Here is a 23819-nt window from a genome sequence, read left to right on the forward strand (position 1 = left end):
TGTGGAGCCGAGATATACATAACTTGTTACAACTTCATTCACTGTGAGCCCCGGAAAGCTCAGTGCTAAGCGGATCGTCAGGCATAGGAAATCCTTGGTTAATACTCATCATTTAAAATCTCGTGGGACTTCATAATGTAGTAGTTTCCCGTTGCTTTCTACATCGCGGTACAGGCATCGCAGAGGCTCAGTGACTGCAGAAATCTGATGATGAACCGGTCTGGATCTAACTTCCTTGCGCTTCATCTCAGTACTAATGGATACCGCTGTCCTCCTTTAGGATCCAGATACTAGGCCACTGTGGCTGCCTCTTCCGCCGTATCGACCGTACCAACATACTTTGTTTCCGCTTGATCCACCGTTGAGGTCTTCACCCGTATCCCTGGGCTGGGGTCTGCGTTATACCTCGATACTATACAATTGTGATTGCGATTGCGATACAACCTGCTTGTACTAAAAAAGTATTCTGAATACAGAATAAGTCCGTATTTATTCCGTATTGTGAACCGTACATGGGTACAAAATTTTATAAATTAAATCAAATTAAATCAATTCAAATAAAAATATAGGACAGTAGGTAAGTCGGGTGCCGCTTATTTGGCACATTACAGCATTTTGTTGCCACTTCGCCAACGCCTGGTGATTGTACAGTTACACGCTCCCGAAAACACAATTACGACACCAAACGATACGACTGACAAAGTCATTTGGATCAAATCTTTTATTAATCCCTCTAAACAAAAAGATATTTTTGTTTAGAGATTGTCCTTACATATGTTATTATTATAAAGTCAGAATTAATGTTATCGTAATCTGACAGTTTTAGAACGGATATATAGTAAATCTCTCCTTCTCTCAAGCTGCTTTATTGTTTTCAGGCCATCATTCTCCAGAGAAGGTATTTCGTGATTTTTTTTGTTTCGTTAACGTATCCTATGTTATGCCTATTAATATGTTTGGAATTTTCGAGATTAGGTATAACAAATTTATTTAGCTAAGCAATTTATAACAGTCTGTACTATGATTATCATTTCGTTTTAGGTAATATGTGTGCAAGAGGTATGCAGTCTCCATATTTGTTTGGTATATGTATTGTACATAGTCAATATTGACCCTTTTTGGCATAAGTTCAATTTGAATATACTCTTACGTATGCAATCTGGACTTAACTGGATCAATTGTTTAAACAAAATAAAAGAATATAGCATATAGCGATTTTAACTTGTATTATATGTTATTTAAAAAAATTAATTTATTAATTAGTTATTTAAACAATAATAAATTACAATAATAATTATACAAATACATATGAAATGATTCGTTGAGGTAGAGTAGGAATTAATTAATTAATTTAAAATACTAAATGTAGATTTCCTTTCTAATTTAATGTATATCAAATAAAATCCAGCAAAAACAATCGAAGTTTTATATATTTGGTAATTATAATTCTTAGGGTTTAAACAAAGTATGTAGTAATGTTTTATATGATGTCATACGAATGTTGGAATAAGTGAGTAATAAAAAAAAATTGGCCGGGTGGTCTCCTTCTTTAGATTTAGTTGGCAGTTACAGCTACATATAAATAGAAAGTGTTAACGCTAAACTTGGCAAATGTTTTTTTAATTCGTAGAATATATATATCAAACTACCAAACCAAATCTTTATATATATAATCATTAAAAATTAAATTAAAAGTTAAAAAGGAATTGCCCTTTAAGCACGCAATGGTGGATTATTACATACATTTTAACATTCCGGATTAGAGGCAAAACAAATTTAGAATATGTCAAGTGAAACCTTTAAATAATCCACTCTGGTCCCCTCACCTACTCGTTACCTTTTATAATACGCACATGTATTTTATATCATATATATAAACAGACAAACATCGTCTCATTTTAATTCTGTTAGGTTATTACGTTTTTTATACGGAGTACTGAAAACAAATTTAACGAATTAATTTTTGTAACATACAATTTACCTTTTTACTACGCTTGTGTAAATAGATTATTAAGTATTTGAGATGTAGATAAATACTAAAATAACTTTGATTTATTATTACTCAGTTCTAGTTTGGATATCTTGTAGCACGGAAAGAGAAGAAGAGTATATTACGTGGCAGTAGATTACATGATTTAAGCCAACTGTTTGTTATGTTTTTATGTATATGAGTAGGTAAATATTTTCTATAAAATAATATAATTTTTTTTTATATTAATTTATTCCCAAAAAGTTGGGTTACTGTGTAAGTACCTAAATATATACAGTTAATACTATATAAGATTATTTAAAATTATGTATGTTTATTAATTGTTGCACTTACCCTGTTGTTTATCGGCATTGCTTATTTTTGCCTTTCGTTCAAGGACTCGAATATATAACGCTTGGTTATCGATACTGAGTGCATTTTGTATTACGCAAGGACGGAGTTCCGTTAGTTGGCGTTTTGACACGGTAACTGGCATCTTCGTCAGGTTTAATAATGTTCAAAATAGATTTTTCAATCTCTTTTGAACATCGTTACTCTGACGTAACGGACGATGGAAAATTGTTAAGCGTTTTAAAAATATTTTTAGACCTCATCAATTCTTTATTCCTGCTATAATGTAAGATTAGAGGACATAGGTACAAGTTATATCCTTTTTATTACACAATGGCTCTTTGTGCCACGTATAATATAATGTAATAAAATATTAAATATATCATGCTAATAACGGACGGCTCTACCCATAACACTCACTTAGAACTACTAAACAATGAACACGGGTTCAAGTACCTTAAGGTTTAAAATGTTTCAATCTAATATTGATAATTCTCAATTATACCGAATTTATTATGTGTTATATACCTATAATAAATATCTATATTATCTAAACGTACTTCTAACATCGTTTACCTTGAATTAAATTTTACCACCACCTTACTTCCGATGATTGCGAGTTCGATTCCTCGGACGGCACAAACATTTGTATTATTGTTTATATTTTCGATGTATAATATGTATGTATTTACGAAAAAAATATATCTATGTATTTGTATCAGTTGTCTAGTAACCATAACATTAGCTTTAGCTAGCTTAACTTCGGTATAGAAGGCGCTGTGTGAATTGTAAAAGAATTTTTTTTTAAGTAATTCAAAACAAAAAGGGGTATATTGTAGGTTGCTTACCGTACCTTTCAAATAAAAAACTTTATCATAATTAGTTCGTTCTTTAAAGAGAGACATGTCTAACCCATGTCCCATCTAAAACCGAAAACACCTCTTTTTGCGTTGGGGATTAACAAGTTTAAAAAGCTGAATTTTGGAATACAAGTTAATAATTAACATATAACGCATCCACTAAAATTAATTTCAGAAAAATGTAGTTTTAACTTTAGTATTAACAATATTAAGAACTACTTAGATTGACAGCGCATTAGAACTTGGCCATACCTTATTACCATTGCCGAGAGAAGTTTGTTATTATTGACCGAAAAAATTAAGTGTTGCTTTTCAAGATTTATTAAAAAATTTGTAAATGAATTTACCTACACGAACTATTTCTCTTTTGAATATTGACTTTTAAAATTTTCTTTTTATTAATTGATTCATATTTTATTATCCCTATAGAAATTGACTAAGTTGAGAATTGAATAAGCGAATGAATGGGGCAATTAAGGAGCTTTTTATAAAATACACTAATACTATAAAGGCATGTTTTAAAGTCAAAGATTTTTAAGTATTTTCTGAATATAAATATAAATATTTAAAAATAACTGCTAAATAGTAAGATTATTTTGACTATTCCCGTTATGAAAGAATTAATAAACGCAATAAAGTAAGCTGTTTAATGTTGTTGGATTATGGAATGTTAAGAGGGGTCATCTACTATATACGTAGATTATAATGGAATGATTTATAAGTTGGATAATCGATAATACCTAGACAGTTGAATATCCAACTATTTAGATATAGCATCGGTTATCAAACTTACATATTCAAGTCCCTTTATGCCTATATCAGGAAATGATGAAAACACTCAAGTACCTATACGATCATACATCTAACGGACGATATGACTCGGGTAACAAATTCGAAGAATAACTCAACCGACGTTTGACTTCTACAAGTTTCGCTATACAAACACAAGAAAAAATACCTTTATGACTATTATTGCAGAGTGGCTAGTCAGATGCACTGTTAACTGTCAATGCAATACGTTCACCACGAAGTCGCTATATCTTTATCTTGTGGAATACTTTGAATTTAAAGTAAATGTGGATGTCTTTTGTTATTATTTTTTAGGGTTTCTACCACTTGTTTTATTGTTAGGTAGATGTTAGGCAGATTCTAATTTTAATTCAAATTTTTGAGATCTACCTTAAGTTAGTATATTATTAGCCCAAGGGGCTCTCTTAATTACACTTTTGCGTATATTGTCAAAATATTGTTGTTTAAGGTATATTACATTGACTTAGGCAACAATGTACGGACTTGGCATACACAAACATATTAAAAATACCTTAGCAGATTGTGTCACGCACGCACAATCCCAGCAAAGGGTCTACATGAATATTCGCACAAAACGACTTACATTTCTCGTGAAAGAGGTACATATCTGAGGTGACGGTAATTTAATGTACTCTCCTGTGAGTACATATGTGGCGAGTATCCACTTCAATACAATGTGGTGGAAAGGATCGGTGATTATTATTTTTTTGTAGTCTTTGTATTTGCCGGAGGCTTTAATTACATCCATTAGAATTTTTACATACTTTCCGAATAAAGCATGCTGCTGTTTAATTAATTAATATTGATAGAAATATAGTCAATATATTACAACTTTAATTATTTACGTATTATTAAATTATTTACTAATTCACACAACATGTTTTTTTAAGTTATTATACTAATAGTGTTTCGTATTTAAAGATAAACTTGTTTTTGGTTATTTTTACATATTACCTACTACACAATTTGAGAGTTTTTAGTCCTAGTAATTTATTACTCCGATTTAGAAGTCTGTGTTTGATAATAAAAAAAACTTCGTGTCTTACCAAAAACATATATTTCTGACTTTCTGAAATGTAAACATCGATAACAAAACATATTTACACAAGATACAATGGTTTATCTTCTGCTACAAAGAATTAAAATTGCCAACGAAATGTGGTATAAAGCGTTCCTTTCACTATTCCGTCAGACGACTGTGGTATACTTTTTAAATATTTAAATTTTAAAAATTGTAAATTAAAATTCTAATAATATGAACTATAGCTAATTCAAAAAATATTTACAGAACATAAAAAAGAGGGCTCATGAGAGGTTACTCTTAAGAATATTTTCCCGATAATAAAAATAAGAAAGTCCTGTTTTTTACGTCGGCACAATATATAGGTAAAAAACATAGTTTTTTTTTGCTGATTTGTAATGTAACTAACACAAAGTTCAAATATAGATAAAAGAAAAATGCAATGTAAAATAGTTACCATTACATACCCATGTCATTATAGCCACTCTCATACAGGAAAATGCAAATGGGCGGCGCAATTCTACGGCGGGCGAGGTCGAAGTTAGTCCATGCTTTTTAATTTACCGAGTGCGCCATTACCGGCCTTATCGTACCGGTTGCCCTCAGATCTGAAATAGGGTGCTCTAAAATTGCCTCCTTATTCTGATTATCCTGAGCATACTCGAATGTTGAAATTTAGAATGGCGCGCGTCGAACGGCAGTTATTGGGCCTTAATGGGCTCGGAACGTTCTATCGGGAGATATTCTCTCGTTTTACGTCGTTAAAAACAATGAAATGATACCTTCGAAGTTGTAATATACAACGGATGATAATGAAGGTAAACTAACCTTGAATCGATTTTTTTTGGTATTCGTAGAGAAATAGCAAAAAGTTCCGTTTTTTATTTTAACAATTATTATTTTCTCGACATTTCGACAATTCTGTAACCGTAATGATCACTGGTATACGAATAAAACTTCGTAATAGTATTTAAAGAGCATAGAATTATTATAAATTCCTTGTTTTGTTTGTTCATCATACTACGTCTTCGTATAACCGCCTCACATTTACATTTATAAATAATAGATTAGATATATATATAATAATAATAGAACAATAGACACCATTGTTTTAGTTTTTATATTATAAAATAAAAATAAATTGAGATCATACCGTCTATTAGATGTAACTTTACGTAGTTGTCATAACACTGTTGCTGTGTTCGCAACTTTGTTCACGTGGCCTTTATGTTATAAAACTCTTCTTCACGGGATAAAAAGTATCATAAAATATTGACCAAGGAACTATAACTATGCCAAATTACATTATACTTAATTCGATCAACAGTTTTGGCGATATGGAAACAAAATAATATATGTATTATTATAACATAGTGTAGTGTAGTGTATAACTACCACTAATACCACTAATGTAATGTACACCAATACATAGGTTTAGTTAATTAATGTCTGTATTTTATTTTATAAGTGATATTCGTGTGGAGATCGAATAAGAATACAATATCGTATCTGTCACATATCTTTATCTCGAGGATGTAGTACTACAAGGGAAAGATAACACAAAATCGAATCCAAAGCCCAACCGCCTAGCCACAATGTTAACGTTAGGATAAATCTTGCTCTTTTGAAAATTAAACTATACCCCTCGAGACAATGATATATTTATGGTCTATATATATATATATATGATGAAGATACTAATAAAAGAACTGAAAATGTTAAATTTTTTAGGGTATATACAGAGCCTACGTTATGTACAATGTGCATCATTAAACATTTTCCAAATTTGTTATAATTAACTGCACATTATTTACGCGTTTTTTCTTTAATTATAATTAGACTATCTAAAACCCGACACTTAGGTACTCTGATTTATAGTAGGTATTAGAAATTATAATAAATATTTGTATCTAATAAAATCAGGAATTACTCACGTATATTTACCGTTTTCATAACCTTGATAAGGCGAATAAGATTTACTCAAGGCATTTTTACGGTCATTTTCACCGGTAGTAGCTATCTTATCGGATTTACAGCCTAATATTTTTTGTTCATTATTATTCTTTATAAATATTTAAATACGTTACACGAAAATTTTATTGTGTTTGATAAGCTAAATTATATACAATTCCATACAGTTGTTTGACATCCAGTTGATCGTACCGTTCTGTCTGGGTTTTTTTATTTAGATGAATTTGATTAAATACCTCGCTGCTTTAAATTTTGTGAGGACTCAGCGATCAACTCTTGAGTTGCGCAAATTTAATTCAACCTAATTTGATACCTTTCATTGAAATACTATGGTTAACATAATGAACCTATTACAATGTCAGTTACTAATACATATCCAAAGCTACATAAAGGTGCGAAATGTCATTCTAATGTCAACTGCAATTGGTTCCAAATGTAAATCCCTAGATTGGTCTCATCGATGCGGTATTGTATTGTATTGCATGTGGCCGCAGTAAGATAGCCAGTGCTATCAATGTCAATGTTCAATGAATTACGAATATCTATAGCGACCGATTTCTTGATCAATGGATGGTATTCGACCCTGTTTACATAGCGCTTAAATTGTAGGTATACAGTAATGAAATCTGATAAGACAAAAATCAAGTGGCAAATGATTGAGCAGAGCAATAAAACAATATTGTAGCTATTTTTATACTCCAAACTACAATGCATTATTGATAACGTAACTGCTTTATATATACGAGTACATATGTACATATATGGTTGCATTTATAGGCCGCGCGATCAAAGTTATCAGCAGGTTGTTTTTTGATAAGTTATCAACTATTTCCACATGAAAATAATAAATTGGAATGTTTGTGCTACATTATTATCAAATTCGGTACAAATCAGTTAACTTAAAGACAGTGCATATTTATACAGACTGGTTGAGTGCCAATGTTTTGTATGCGATGAGCTGAGATGATTGATTGGTTTCAATTGTACAATAATATACCTGCCATAATAGTTCTATAATCGAGATATATGGTAATACCACGCTATTTATTGTTATTTATTAAGTAGATACGCAATGATTTATTTGTATCATAATTCAAGTATAGAAATTTATAGAGCTACATATTGTAAAAAGTCGTCTGCGTGTCCTCATTTTTACCTATTTTAGACTCCAAGCAACTTCCTTTGTAGGAAGCGTTTCAGTTGAAGGATGACATTACGTCGTTAGTTGCAGTATTCATACATATAACTAATATAATTGATTCCCGAGGCGACGGTTATGTTTTACCATCAAGTGAACCGCTAACTAATTTACCATTACAATTAAATAAAAACAAAGAATAAATAAAACTCTATCGAATACTCAGCTTAGCATAACAGTAACAGTACTAGGTATTTCTTATTACATTAAGGATGTTACTTTTAAATGTACCTATTTCGAATTTTGACGACAATGCATATTTGTGTGAAGAGACTAACATGTATGTCTGACCGATGACTTAATGATGACCTTTTTAAACAAAGGCGTGACTCACTGTCTAGAAATGTTGTTATATTTTTTGTGCGAAGGTGTGGACTCTAACATTTTTAAATGTGCACGTAGGTAGAAACTCTACATACATATACTTTTCAGAACAAAATAAAAACATCGCCTGATAGAAATAAAATAATAGGTTAAACACACAGGATTAAGTAGTATTTACTGGCAGTTGTAGTTTAACTCTAAGTTATGCTTAATCTTAATTGAGTTCCTATATAAAAATTATTGCTGAAAAAAGGAAAATATTATTAAAAAAATAACTTGACATTAATTCGGTACTAATAACACTTATTTCTAAATATAAAAATAATTTAATTAAGTATCACAAAATACTAAATGAATGATTATAGTTTAAAATAGAACAAGTTAAAAAAGCGACATATTGAGGTTCATATTTACATACAATATAATTCACACTGCTAGTCAAAATCTAAAAACGTTAAAATACACAACATACACATATTAACCAAGTAATTTTATTTAGACACTACAAATAAACTGAACACAATTGTAGTAAACTAAAATTCAAGTTAAGACGCGAATAGTTTTATGGTAATGTCCAATGTAACTGCCAATAAATTGTCCATGTACGGAAAACAATGACAACTTTATCCCTGTTCTTTAATGTAAGTTTTAAGTGAGTCACGTTATTTAACATTCTGTCCTTAGTGGTCTCAACATGTTCAATTGTTTTATCCTTCAAGAGGCGTCCGAATTAAATGTTTTGCACACAATAAGTGGTCAGGCTGTGGCCGGAACTAGCTCATAACCATTAAATTGGGACGCTTTAACTGTTAATTATTGCCGACACTTGGCTCATTAAGAAGCCAGAGAAAAAATGTAATTGCCGATGTGAATTCAAGCGATATACAGAATTAGACAGGAAATATGGCTGATGAGTTTGAATTTTGTAATTATTCGAGATAAATAACTGATCTTCAAATGTTTAGTCAACTATTGGGCCAATGTATGTGTGGATTTATTTATTATTATATTTATCGCGACTGCGCTTGTGGGATTTGTGTAACATTAGTTTTCAATTATTTTTATGTGTGATTTTGATATCAGAGAATTTTCTGTACTAATTAGAATTAAACTTATTAAGTAGGTACAAAGAGAAAAAGGAAGGCAACCAAGTAGTCCATTTTGGGGTTTGAGACAGGCGAAATTTATTACTTTATTTTTAGGCAATTTTATATTATCTACATAAAAATATTGGTCCATATTTTACATATCATACCTTTAGGACTAACATACATATATGTCGCCGCAGCTACATTATAACCCACAAAATAAAAATAAGGAGATGAATGACGCATCTGCTGTTGATTTACCATATTGATTATCAACATTAATAGAAACTGAATCACATTCATTACATCTTTAATATAAGGACGATAGATGGAGCTACCATGCGGCTTAATATCAACGCATAATCGCTTCAATTAATGCCGCTAGATGGCGTCATTATCAGTCCTTTTTAATAACTTATGTTTGTTATTTAAAATTACTAAATATAGTAAAAACTAAATTAAATATTAAAATTTATTATGAATTAAGCAATTGTTATGTGAATTGTAAATAAATTTATCTATGTCGAGCGAATGTCGGATGTTGCGTAACGTCCGCCATTTGCGTGCGGATTTCCTTCACAATAATTAAAACTTTGATAAAATCTTGTAACCATTTTAAAAAAGAAAATAATGCAATCATCTTGATTTAAATTTAAATACCAAAAAGTTATTTTTAACAATAATGTAACGTTCAATTATTTTTCATTTAAGTTGTTAACTAAAATCAACATGAAAAACATCCGGATGATTCGGTTAATAGTGTAAGTCAAATTTATTAATATTACAAGTTTATGGCTTTATTTAATTGCTAATATTATTAGAATAACTAGACGGTAATTTAAGTAATTATGCCGCTTTATTATTGTTTAATTATAAGCCTTAGGCAAAAATGGTATTTTACTTCCGGCACTGTGGCGATCGACACCTTCCGACTTGAGCGCGCGTTCAAGGTGGAGGGAACACGATTTGACCACATGGCTGGTCTTGTGAATAAGATTCATTCTGTGTTCGGTGCTCGAGCGGAGTGGAAGTAAGTTGAAAACTCTTGTTACTTTAGTAGAATCGATTTGTAATTATAATCACATTAGAAAAGTATTATGTTATAAAATAAAATTAAAGATAGACTATAATCATATTTAGAGATTATTATTATAATAATAAACTAATCTAATTTCGCTTGTTCTTTTATTATTTTAATGTAATGTTAAACTACTACCACTAGTAGAACCGATGATCCTATTATAGGTCAACGGTTCTGCAGCTTTTTAAAAAGTATTCCTGCTTTCCTACTCCGACATCAGAAGTGGGATCGCTCCAGCGATCCCCTTTCTGCCCCGGTCATAACATTTTTTCAGATCCTGACGTTAAACCAAACCCTACGGCTACGTTATGAGTGACACCGAGCGAAATACTTCTGCAGCGAGTGCAACGATACAAGCGGACGTGACCGGTGTTTCCAGGTCGCCACCTTCAGCACCGATAGAAACCTGTCCAGGCCCGTCTCAACAAGGCGCACCTACAGCTACGGTACTCCAACAGCAGCCCGGTGATGTACCACCTAATTTTTTCTTACAAATGATGAATGTTATGCAAAATATGAGTGATAGGCTACTAAATCAACAGCAATCTGACAGAGTTAAAATTACTGACGTTTTCCTACCTTCCTATGATCCCGATGGAAACGTTGGGGTCCGTGAATGGTGTAACCACATTTCAACGGCTAAAAACACCTATCAGCTAACTGATTACGATTTACGAATGAAAGTGACAAGCTTATTGAGGGGTCGTGCTAAAGTATGGGCTGATAACTGGCTTGTGACCACCAGTACCTGGGACGAGCTGCGGCAAATAATTATTACTACTTTTGAACCTGAATCTCGCTATTCGAGAGACGTACTTAAATTCAGAGAGCATACCTATGATTCTTCTAAAGATATTGCCGAATTCTTAACTCAATCGTGGATTTTATGGAGACGCGTAACTAAGGATAAGTTAGGTAACAGTGATGCCGTTGAAGCTGTTCTTGGTACTATCGGTGACGAACGTCTTAGAATAGAGTTAATGAACGCAAGAGCTACCTCAGTGCCAGAATTAATTTCGGTTGCTTCATCTATCCGTAGTAAACGTTCAAGTCAACTTAGGGTCGATCAACCTCTCCAAAAACGTGCGCGATATACAATTGACCATAGGCATTCTGCGCAATATTGTAATTTTTGTAAAAGAACTGGTCACACGTTGAATAATTGTCGTAATAAGAAATCTGTTGACTTAAATTTAATCAATGACAAAAACGCAGCCAATCCTCATAGTGGCAGACCTCACAATATTAAACACTGCTCGTTTTGCGGTAAACCAGGTCACGTGTTTGATGCTTGCTTTCGGAGAGAAAAGGAGATTTCTTCTAATGTAAACTCACTCGCAAATAAAGGAAATACTTTAAATGTAATGCGTATGAGTGTCTGTGGAAAACTTATTAACACGGTATTTGATAGCGGTGCGGAATGCTCGGTCATGCGAGAATCCGTTGCGAATAAGTTACCCGGGCGTAGATGTCAAATAGTCACATACCTACGAGGCATAGGTCCATTTCCCATTATTTCCACGTCCACGCTGAAAGCAGTGTGCATAATCGACGACGTTAACGTAGAGATATTGTTTTATATTCTACCTGACCACGACATGACAACAGATGTTTTAATTGGAGCAGACATACTACATAGTTCTGGTCTTAGTGTAATCGTAACTAGAGAAAGAGCAAGACTTTATTATAATCCTTGTATTCAATACATACAGTCAAAGAGCCCCTTATTTGACAAAATTGACCACGACTTGACTGACGAACATCAAATCAACCAACTCCTTACTTTATTGTACAAATATTCTGAACTTTTCACACGTGGGTATTCAAAAACGCGCGTTAAAACCGGCGAATTAGAAATCCGTTTGAAAAATAAAGATAAATATGTTGAGCGAAGGCCTTACAGACTTAGTCCAGTCGAACGCACAAAGGTCAAAGACATTGTGGAGGAACTCATCAAAGCCAATATAGTGCGTGAGAGCAGATCACCTTATTCCAGCCCAATAATTCTAGTAAGAAAGAAAAATGGAGACGACCGTATGTGTGTTGACTATCGGGAGCTAAACGCTAATACAATACGCGACCATTTCCCTCTTCCACTTATTGCTGACCAGATTGATCAACTGGCAGGTGGACAGTATTACACCACACTTGATATGGCATCTGGTTTCCACCAGATACCTATCTCGCCAGACTCAATCGAAAAGACCGCTTTTGTAACACCAGACGGACTTTATGAATATTTAACGATGCCCTTTGGTCTTTGTAATGCACCTTCCGTGTATCAACGATGTATAAACCGAGCCCTAGGACAGCTCCTAAACCCTGGTAGTGCTAATACCTTACATAACGATAGCGTGGCCCAGGTTTATATCGATGACGTCATCTCCAAATGTCGTGATTTCACATCGGGCATCTCTTACTTGGAGAGAATCTTTATAGCGTTACGTGAATCGGGATTTTCTATAAATATTGATAAATGCATATTCTTTAAACGGTCAATAGAGTATCTTGGAAACGTAATAGAAAATGGTCAGGTTCGCCCGAGTCAAAAAAAAAAGTAGAGGCTCTAATAAAGGCCCCTATACCATCTACTGTAAAACAGATACGACAATTTAATGGCTTGGCTGGATATTTTCGTCGTTTTATACCTGATTTTGCGCGAACTATGTCACCACTGTACGACCTGACTAAAAAAGGGACTAAGTGGGAATGGAGTCATAGACATGAAGAGGCACGTCAAAAAATCATTCATCATCTCACTTCTACTCCTGTCCTCACTATATTCCAAGAAGGCAAACCTATAGAGCTATTTACTGACGCTAGCAGTCTAGGCTTTGGTGCGATACTCATTCAGTTAATAAATGAACGACAACATGTCATTGCATATTTTAGCATGCGTACAACAGAAATAGAGAGTAGATATCACTCGTATGAGCTCGAGACACTAGCAGTGGTCAGAGCTATAAAACACTTTCGCCACTTCTTGTATGGACGTAAGTTCAAAGTAATTACCGACTGCAATGCTTTGAAAGCCTCTAAACACAAGCAAGACTTATTACCTAGAATACATAGATGGTGGGCTTACCTTCAAAATTTTGACTTTGATATAGAATACAGGAAGGGCGAGCGGATGCAGCATGCAGATTTTTTTGAGCAGGAATCCTGATCCTCTGACTGTCAACCTCATGTCAAGTAATCTAGACTGGCTAAAAATAGAACAACGTCGCGACGCGCAGTTAAGGCCCATTATCGATTCCATCCATGCTGGCAATGAAGTCACTGGATACTTCCTTGAAGATGGCCTACTCAAGTCTAAGAGAACGGACCCAGTGGCAGGTGATCAAACCCTTACAATAGTTCCCAAGGCGTTTCAATGGAGCCTTACAAATACTTACCACACAGCCCTAAAACATCCAGGGTGGGACAAGACTTTACACAAAATAAGAGAGAGTTATCACTTCGATAAAATGAATAGTTTTATTAGAGACTTCGTCGATAACTGTGTTGTTTGTAGAACCTCTAAACAAACCTCCGGAGCATCACAAATACAACTACATCCGATCCCTAAGCCAACAAGCCCATTTGAAGTAATACACATGGATATTACTGGTAAACTCGGAACTTCTGCTAACCAAGAATACGTAGTAGTAACAGTAGACGCCTTTACTAAATATGTTATGTTTCATTATACTAATGATAAAAGTCAACATAGCTCCCTCGCAGCGCTCAAACGTGTCATTCATCTATTTGGAGCACCACGACAAATCATAGTTGATGGAGGGCGTGAATTTCTCGGCGAATACAAAAACTACTGTGACAGGTTTGGCATTGAGTTACATACAATATCTCCAGGCGCTAGCAGAGCCAATGGACAAGTCGAGCGCGTAATGGCAACATTAAAAAACGGACTCGTAATTATAAAAAATTATGAAAGTCCAGAGTGGCACACGGCGTTAGAAAGTCTGCAACTTGCTTTAAATTGCACAGTCCATCGTACAACCGGAGTAGCCCCACTCACACTCCTGACTAAACGCCAAAACTGCGTACCTCCTGAACTTCTCAATCTAGTTAATTTTGATAACAATTCAATCGATGTAGTAGCATTAGAACAACATATTAAACAAAGAATGACTGACTTGGCTGTAAAAGACAAGCAAAGATTCGATAGAGGTCGCGCACAAATTCACAAATTCCAGCGCGGCGACTTTGTACTAATAAAAATAATCCTAGAAACCAAACATCCCTTGACCTCAAATTTAGTGTCCCTTATGAAGTATACAGAGTTTTAGAAAATGATCGCTACCTCGTGAAAAAGGTAGTAGGTCATTACGGTCGACCACGCAAGGTCGCTCACGATCAGCTGAGGCGAGCGCCGCAGCCAGCAGCCGGCGCCCAGGCGGCCGTGTCACCTGTCGGGAGCCCTGCGCTACCTGACCACTCTGCACCACTCAGTCTTCAACATTGTAGCGAGTAACAATCGTCTGCTGGCATGTTGAAAAACGACGAATAGCTCGTTGTTCAAATCTGGTAATTTCTATTTTTGTTGCAAAACTATTAACCTAATATAATCTAAAAAAAAAAAAAAAAAAAAAAAAAAAAAAAAAAAAAAAAAAAAAAAAAAAAAAAAAAAAAAAAAATAATAAAAAAAAAAAAAATAATAACAATATAATTATTAATACAAAAGATGCTATTGCCGTGTGGAGCCGTACAATAGCCAAATATTATGATTGGCAATACAGTTGGCCAAATATTATTAATTACTATTGGCGTGTGGAGCCGTCCAATAGTAAGAAATCCTATCGAAAAGAATAAAATGCCTCTGTGTACCGCGGCGTTCAGGACCGCCTAGAGCACAGCATCGACCTACCCAATCCCTTAGGACCTCTGTGAAAACAGCATCGACCTTTCACCGTCACATCCTTCCCAAAAAAAAAAAAAAAAAAAAAAAAAAAAAAAAAACTAAAAAAAAAAAAAATAATAAAGACAAAAAAAAAAAAAACGAAAAAACAAAGCAAAAAGAAAATAATAATAATAACAAAAAAAAAAAAAGACTACTGTGGTCACGTGGAGTGAACAGTACTAATATAAACCTAATTACATAACTAACTTATCATTTATAACTGCTTTCACGTGGAGTGAGCCGTGATATGATAACTAACTAATTAAGAATATTCTGACTATAGTTGCGACTGTTGTCATGTGGAATGAGCAGTCATAAATTTTGACCTTACTATTATTACTATTATTACTTCTACTTACTAATTTGGCTGTATGCTCTCTACATTAAATGATTGAATGGTACCCTGAATGTGCCAAGCCTCAGAAAAATTATTTTATTTCCAGGTAACATGGAGCAATGCAGAGCACGCATTGCACATCAGAATGGCCGTGTCGCCGCAGCTACATTATAACCCACAAAATAAAAATAAGGAGATGAATGACGCATCTGCTGTTGATTTACCATATTGATTATCAACATTAATAGAAACTGAATCACATTCATTACATCTTTAATATAAGGACGATAGATGGAGCTACCATGCGGCTTAATATCAACGCATAATCGCTTCAATTAATGCCGCTAGATGGCGTCATTATCAGTCCTTTTTAATAACTTATGTTTGTTATTTAAAATTACTAAATATAGTAAAAACTAAATTAAATATTAAAATTTATTATGAATTAAGCAATTGTTATGTGAATTGTAAATAAATTTATCTATGTCGAGCGAATGTCGGATGTTGCGTAACGTCCGCCATTTGCGTGCGGATTTCCTTCACAATAATTAAAACTTTGATAAAATCTTGTAACCATTTTAAAAAGAAAATAATGCAATCATCTTGATTTAAATTTAAATACCAAAAAGTTATTTTTAACAATAATGTAACGTTCAATTATTTTTCATTTAAGTTGTTAACTAAAATCAACATGAAAAACATCCGGATGATTCGGTTAATAGTGTAAGTCAAATTTATTAATATTACAAGTTTATGGCTTTATTTAATTGCTAATATTATTAGAATAACTAGACGGTAATTTAAGTAATTATGCCGCTTTATTATTGTTTAATTATAAGCCTTAGGCAAAAATGGTATTTTACTTCCGGCACTGTGGCGATCGACACCTTCCGACTTGAGCGCGCGTTCAAGGTGGAGGGAACACGATTTGACCACATGGCTGGTCTTGTGAATAAGATTCATTCTGTGTTCGGTGCTCGAGCGGAGTGGAAGTAAGTTGAAAACTCTTGTTACTTTAGTAGAATCGATTTGTAATTATAATCACATTAGAAAAGTATTATGTTATAAAATAAAATTAAAGATAGACTATAATCATATTTAGAGATTATTATTATAATAATAAACTAATCTAATTTCGCTTGTTCTTTTATTATTTTAATGTAATGTTAAACTACTACCACTAGTAGAACCGATGATCCTATTATAGGTCAACGGTTCTGCAGCTTTTTAAAAAGTATTCCTGCTTTCCTACTCCGACATATATATACAATAAAGTATTAATATTATCTTTGTGGTTACTACACTCACTATGGCAGTGTGCCATAGTAGCTCTGGTATATCACTTCCATCGGCCAGTAGTCTTTCTTCTTGAAGGTGGATAGCATATTTTATTACAACAATACGTGTACTGAAATGTATCTCAACGCGCATACTGTCATACTTAATTTTTATGGTGGTAACTTTATCCACCCATTTGGATGGACAAAGTTACCACCAGATTACTAGTGCCAGACTGTCACCGGGCTTTAAATTACAAATTAACGTGTGAAATTAAGAAGTCTCTATCTTTTAAAACAGTATTGATAATTTCTCACTTAATATATCGCTGATTAAAGCGCCATGACGAAAAAAATAACTGAAACTATTTTTTTCATGATACTAGAGCTAACACATAGATATACCACTTATAGATTCGGAAAAAAGTAAAAATATCACAGTGAACATTTTTAAGAGCTCTCCTGTAAAATTTACCGTTTACGTCCTGTGGCCCTTTGGCATTTAATCAGCTATATATATCATTAAATATTGTATAAAAGTATACCTTTTTTTAAAAAAAAGAAATCTGTTTAAATATTAGCATGGAACCCTTGGCGTGTGAGTATAGCTTGCACTTTGCCGTTTTTGGTGTATTTAATACACAAGAGTATCTATAAATAACTAATGCTTTTTAAAGTTTAGGTACATTAGTAGTATTTTATCGTAATATTCAAATAAAGACTAAAGACTGACGAAATTAAATGACTTCTTACAATCAATAAACTAACATTGTAATTAATTATAACATGATACTTCGATTTATACAATTATCACTGAGTATCTTTAAAATAATATCTAAGTATATATAAGTATACAAGAATCTTTGTAATATCAAGAATTTGTTTTTAGGAGACTTTGCATCAGAGAAACAACAGGAGTATGTTTTTTGAGCCGAGTCTTTGATGAAGTTTATATTATTTTAGCTTCCGTTTACATTTCGTTGTACCCTCCAGATGTTATCATAATAACTTTCAATCAGTTTTAAGATGATCCGACTGTTGAATGTAATAATTAAGAATGTTTGTAAAAGATGTTTTCTTTTTTTCATTACAAAGAAATATTTATTTAAACAAAATTAAGAGCAGAAGATTGTTTACATTTAGTTTTAATTCCGTGTATTGTATATTTACATAGTTATAAATTTATAAGTTGGTTTTTGTTACTTTAAATATCTGGGATCCGTATTACTAATACGTATCTCGGAATACTAAAGAGTATAAAATTGTACAAGGTACTACATTAAATTCATATTAAATCCTATCTTATCTTCTAGCTTACAACAATAATATTCAATTATTTTTATTAGATTACCTATTCGATTGCTTATTTTGCGTATGCTAGTTATTATACACTTAATTTAATCATAGGTCTAAACCATATTGTTTCAATTCCTAATATAAGCAAGATTTTTTTTTGTGAATTCCTAAAATATTACGAGATTAATATTGATATTAATTGACAAAGTTATTGTTAGTAAATTTAGAATAGAAGCCGTATTAATGAGGCCGGGTGGGCGCACGGCAGAAGGGAGCACGCGGCGTTGCGTATGGTTGCGGTAACCAGGTGCCAGGGACCAGCTGACTGCTGGCGGCTCTACACATGCCGTGGAGTGTGTCAGCCGCGTGCCAACAGTATGGAAACCGCTACACATTTATTATTATTTATGGTTTCGTATATGTATGCTTCAGATCAATCGTTGGAGAAAACGGGTAAACGGTTTTGTAGGTACAATTGTAGTGAAGTTAATTGAACGTCATGTATTTTTAATTGTTAAGATACTTAAATTAAAACGGATATCAAAAGAAGGAGTTGTTTGTTGTTTCATAATTTTCCTATTTACGTACATATTGTACGTTGTTAATCCTAAACTATATGTTGAGTAGATATAAAAAAAGGTTTAACTATAAAATTCAATATACGAAAACTAATAGCTAATATTAAATAATTTGGGATGTTATTTGTGAATAAAATGGCACACAGTTTATCTGTGCTACCAGTGAAGCATAACAAGATGGTATTATTATGTAATATTATCTTATCTGCGGTATTATTTTCTTTATTCTATAGTGATTAATTTACCAGGAATTAACCATGAAGGTTTTGAAGGAGGGTTGTGCGACGTTCTACCTTAAGAGGATATATACACAGAAACAATATCGTGTGTCTCCGTTACTATATCCCCTACCAGCATCCTCGAGGACAGGGATTACTTCTTGCTTGATAGAAATTAGGGTCGTTAATGTCGTTATGAAATAATATCTATACCTATATTAACAATTCAGAGCTTAAGACCTCTCCTACTGATTTTTTTGATTTGAGATTTAATTTGGTATCAATTTATTCATTTATGTATCTTTATAAGTCATCTTTACATTTAAATTATTATATACCTGTATGTATAAAAATTTAAAGTACTTAGTGTTTTGCATTCGAATTACTTCACATGAAATATACTTTAAAATGTCCATTAATATTTGCATTAATTCCTAAAATTTATGAATGAAATTGTCGTATTCTTCGTACATCCTGTGTTATTGTTGCTGTATACCTGTCTCCGTTTTTAGTCCACTATTTATAATTAGTCTTGTACCTGACGCTCAGTCCCAACGTGATCCCAACAAAAAGATATTTTGTATTGTATAACAAACGGAGCGGTTTGCGTGCCGCAGCCTAGCGCGCATTGTATTGTTGCTTCTCAAGCCTGTATTGAAACTATTGCCCCGCCGTTGTCGGCTCAGGTATTTATGAATGAACGTGACGGCCTAGTGTGCGGGATGTTCAGTCGCGGTCACAGCCAGGTAGAAAATTACACTTTTGGAATTCTTTCAACAGTTCGCTTCGAGTAGGGCTACTCAACTCGGCAGCCGATGGGAAGCCGCAAAGAGGGGTGAGGGGAGCCGCTAGCGCGCATGTGTCGAGCTCTTTCCACTGAGACGATACGACGATCCCTCCCTCTCAGTTAATTTACAGCCGTCGCGGGTAGGCGCCGTGCCGACATGTACCGCTCGCCAACTTTCTCGATTAGTGATGTGATACGATATCGAAATGTAGATACGCCGCGTGACTAAAATTATTCATTTTGTGACTTTTTGGATTAAATGTGAAAAGGTGACGTATTAAATGTCGAACATTGTGTGACGGATATGTTACAGTGAAAGTTACGAGAACGTAAGTTGGATTGGCATCAATATGAGGTGGTTTATAGTGACAATGAGTGTGATGGTATGGGAAACGACTTTAGCTGGTGTAGCACCAGCTGGATCTTGTCCTGCAGTGTGTATGTGTAAATGGAAAGGGGGTAAACAGACAGTTGAGTGTATAGAACGTTCCCTTATCACAGTGCCAGAACCTGTTGACCCTGCAACTCAAGTTCTTGACTTATCAGGGAATAACTTACAAATCCTTCCTCAAGAAGCCTTCGCCAGAACAGGCCTGGTTAATTTGCAACGTGTATATCTCCGAAATTGTAATATAGGCCAAATACACGACCGAGCTTTTAAAGGTCTAACAAATTTGGTAGAATTAGATCTTTCCCATAATTTACTCACACAAATACCTTCTAACAGTTTTAAAGATGCTCCTTTTCTCAGAGATTTAACATTGGCTCAAAATCCAATTCTTAAAGTACATTCCGACGCTCTTAGTAACCTCGGCAGTGTAGTGAAACTTGATTTATCTAAATGTGACATTAGAGATATTGCAGCGGACTCATTTAGAAATTTACGGTCATTAGAATCATTAAAGTTAAATCATAACAAGCTTCGTGATTTACCTCTGGTTTCCTTAGAAAGAGTAGAGAAACTGCGAGCTATAGATTTATCCGACAATCCTTGGACTTGTGACTGTCGATTGCGTGAGCTTAAAATGTGGCTGGCTAAACATAAGCTACTATCAACGCCTACTTGTGCAGGTCCGATGCGGTTAGCGAACCGACCGTTTTCGGAATTACCAATAGAAGAGTTCGCTTGTAAACCTGAAATATTACCGATAAGCCGCCACATTGAGGCCGGAGTCGGAGAAAATGCAACAATTACATGTAAAACAGAAGCCATACCAAGTGCTAACGTTAATTGGTATTGGAATGGGCGATTACTTCAAAACGGAAGCAATTTCAATTCGCATCAAAAGGTTTATATATTTGAAGATGGCGACTCAAGAAAAAGGTCGTCCTTGGTTCTTACTAATACACAAGAATCGGACTCCAGTGAATTTTACTGTGTAGCCGATAATAAAGGTGGAAATGCCGAAGCTAATTTTACTGTACATGTTACGCAAAAACCAGTAGGCATGGCATCTTTGGGGAGCGCACAAATAGCCAGTTTGGGAGCGGCTTTGTTTTTAGTTGTAATTGTTATTTCCTTGGCTCTTTTGATAACTTTTGTTCGATTTCGCCCTGCACCCGCTTGTGAAAGCAAGACTCCAAATACTTTGGATCGAGTCGTGTCTGGAAATGAAGTACATCCTGTTACCACAGACAGACCACATGTTGCAGTGTTAGCTAATAGACAAGAAGCCCCTAATTACAACGATACAAAATGTAATCCGGTATCTAAACCTCCACGGGCCAATGACATACCATATACTACAAATCACTATGAAGGAAGAGGTAGTATAGTGACTTCTGGTGGACCAGTTGTCGTATCTCCAACAGTGTCTGCGACTATCGACCCTGATCTTATCAATGACACGAGGCCAGACAGTGCCGCTCGACCAGGGAGTGGCGAATACGCACGCGAGGCTTCCGATTCATTGTACCCATCAGGTCTTTGGGATCAAATGAAAATGAATCAGGCTAGTAATATGTCTCGGGCCGTAAGCTCTGCTATACCTGCGTACTATACGGATCGAACGCCGATCATTGAAAATTGTAGCGTGGATGGTTCTCAAGAAGAACTAGGTTATATGAGTCGTACGTTTCCGAGGTCTCATGCGGTGACGTCGGCAACGCCGGCAGCGTCAAGCGATGCACCATACCCTCCAGACTATGGCCTGCCAGTGGGCGGCGCGCGCACCCTGCGAGTCTGGCAAAGGGCGCCCCCAGTACTTCCACCAGTGTCGGCATTAAAACGCGTTCTTACCATCACCAGGCCCTCGACTGAGGAGGGCTTTCAGGACGGCTGTGCTACTGATGTTTAGACTATATAAGAACTGATTAAAACATATCTAGATGACATGTCACCTTGTACATTTGTATTGTAAGCTACGATTCATCTATACGTACGGTATATGTAATCTATACCTACACAGGTTGTTAGTGTAATATTTTTTGTATCATATAATTTATTTAGAATAATACGTAATGGAAAGTTACATTGGATCCAAATGTTAAGGATCTACGACTGATTAGTTGAGGAATGTAAATGTAAATTAATACGTGATATGGAGTGGTATTGTTTATGATCGCCAAATAATTTAAATACTGAGTATAAAATATATCTCGATTGTTGAAATTCAAATAGGATGTTACATTATAATAAAGTTATTAATAAATATCTAATGTGTGAGCCACACTCATACTAACTATATCTACAAATAAAATAACTACCCAAAGATATGTACAATTCCCTCTGAAAGTAATATATGTACTACTATATTACTGTAATTGTATTGCACTATCAATGTTATTTGATGTACGATAATAAATGTGTAAATTTTATGTTTCAAAAAATAAGAGTAATAGAAATAAAATGGAGAAAAAATAAATAAGGCGATTGTGAAAATGTATGTTTTGTTTGAATTATTTCCTTTACATTCTAAATGTGGACAAGTACAACATTTAATGAGGCTTTATTGTTCGAGGTAGGATTCCCTTTTTGAGTAAATAATCTGTTCAATTTCTGAAAATCTATAATAATGGTATATTGTTTAATATCTTCTTAGTTAGAATGACGCCTTTTCTCGCGATTGGATCAGAAGTTGGACCAGCGAAGAATCTTCATAAATGCGTAAGTATTTTATTATATTACTTAGAAATGAATGAAACGGTTACTACAAACGTTTTATTTAATCATTCGGATTTAATTAATGTATGTGTAATTTAAATAAGATCTAAATGATCTAATGTTCTGGTATAAATACGGTCTTAGATTCGATTTATAACACACATTAATTAACATATAATGTAATAAATGAAATCGTAGTCCTTTAATATCCCATTTCTTTAGTGTAAATAATAAATGCAATCTCTAAATTCAACTTGTTAAGATAAGTACAATAAATAGATAGAAAGGACTAATAAATTTCATCTTAGAACTGATTAGGAGAAGGTTCAAAATAGTCCTAGAGACAGAGACTTTTGTAAGTTATACATTTGCCCATGACATGTGTTAATTATGTGCACAGTTTATGTTACCACAATAATTATGAAAAAGTAGTGATCTTTAAATAGCAGTGACATTTACCAATTTCTATATATTACTCATAATAATGCCTTAGATAAATACTCGAGTGTGTACTTTCTTTTATTGTACGGTTATTCACATTCATAATCATGCCACGATTTAGTGATTTAAGTACTGTTAATCACCTGATTTTGTCTATGAGTATACATATAAATCTATTCATACCATATATATGAGTGTCTAATAATTTT

At 33.9% G+C, this 23819-nt stretch overlaps 1 protein-coding gene across 1 annotated transcript; it reads left to right on the top strand.

The window, feature by feature from the left end:
- The first annotated feature begins 20163 nt into the window (after positions 1-20163).
- Positions 20164-22898, top strand: LOC131841928 (leucine-rich repeat-containing protein 24). The gene has a single exon (XM_059190326.1). It carries the CDS (start codon positions 20417-20419, stop codon positions 22361-22363), a length of 1947 nt encoding a protein of 648 aa, XP_059046309.1. The 5' UTR covers positions 20164-20416; the 3' UTR covers positions 22364-22898.
- The last annotated feature ends 921 nt before the right edge of the window (positions 22899-23819 follow it).

The sequence above is a fragment of the Achroia grisella genome, unplaced genomic scaffold, assembly GCF_030625045.1.
Source record: "Achroia grisella isolate CSIRO2021 unplaced genomic scaffold, CSIRO_AGI_Agris_v1 utg204, whole genome shotgun sequence".
Classification (NCBI taxonomy): Eukaryota; Metazoa; Arthropoda; class Insecta; order Lepidoptera; family Pyralidae; genus Achroia; species Achroia grisella.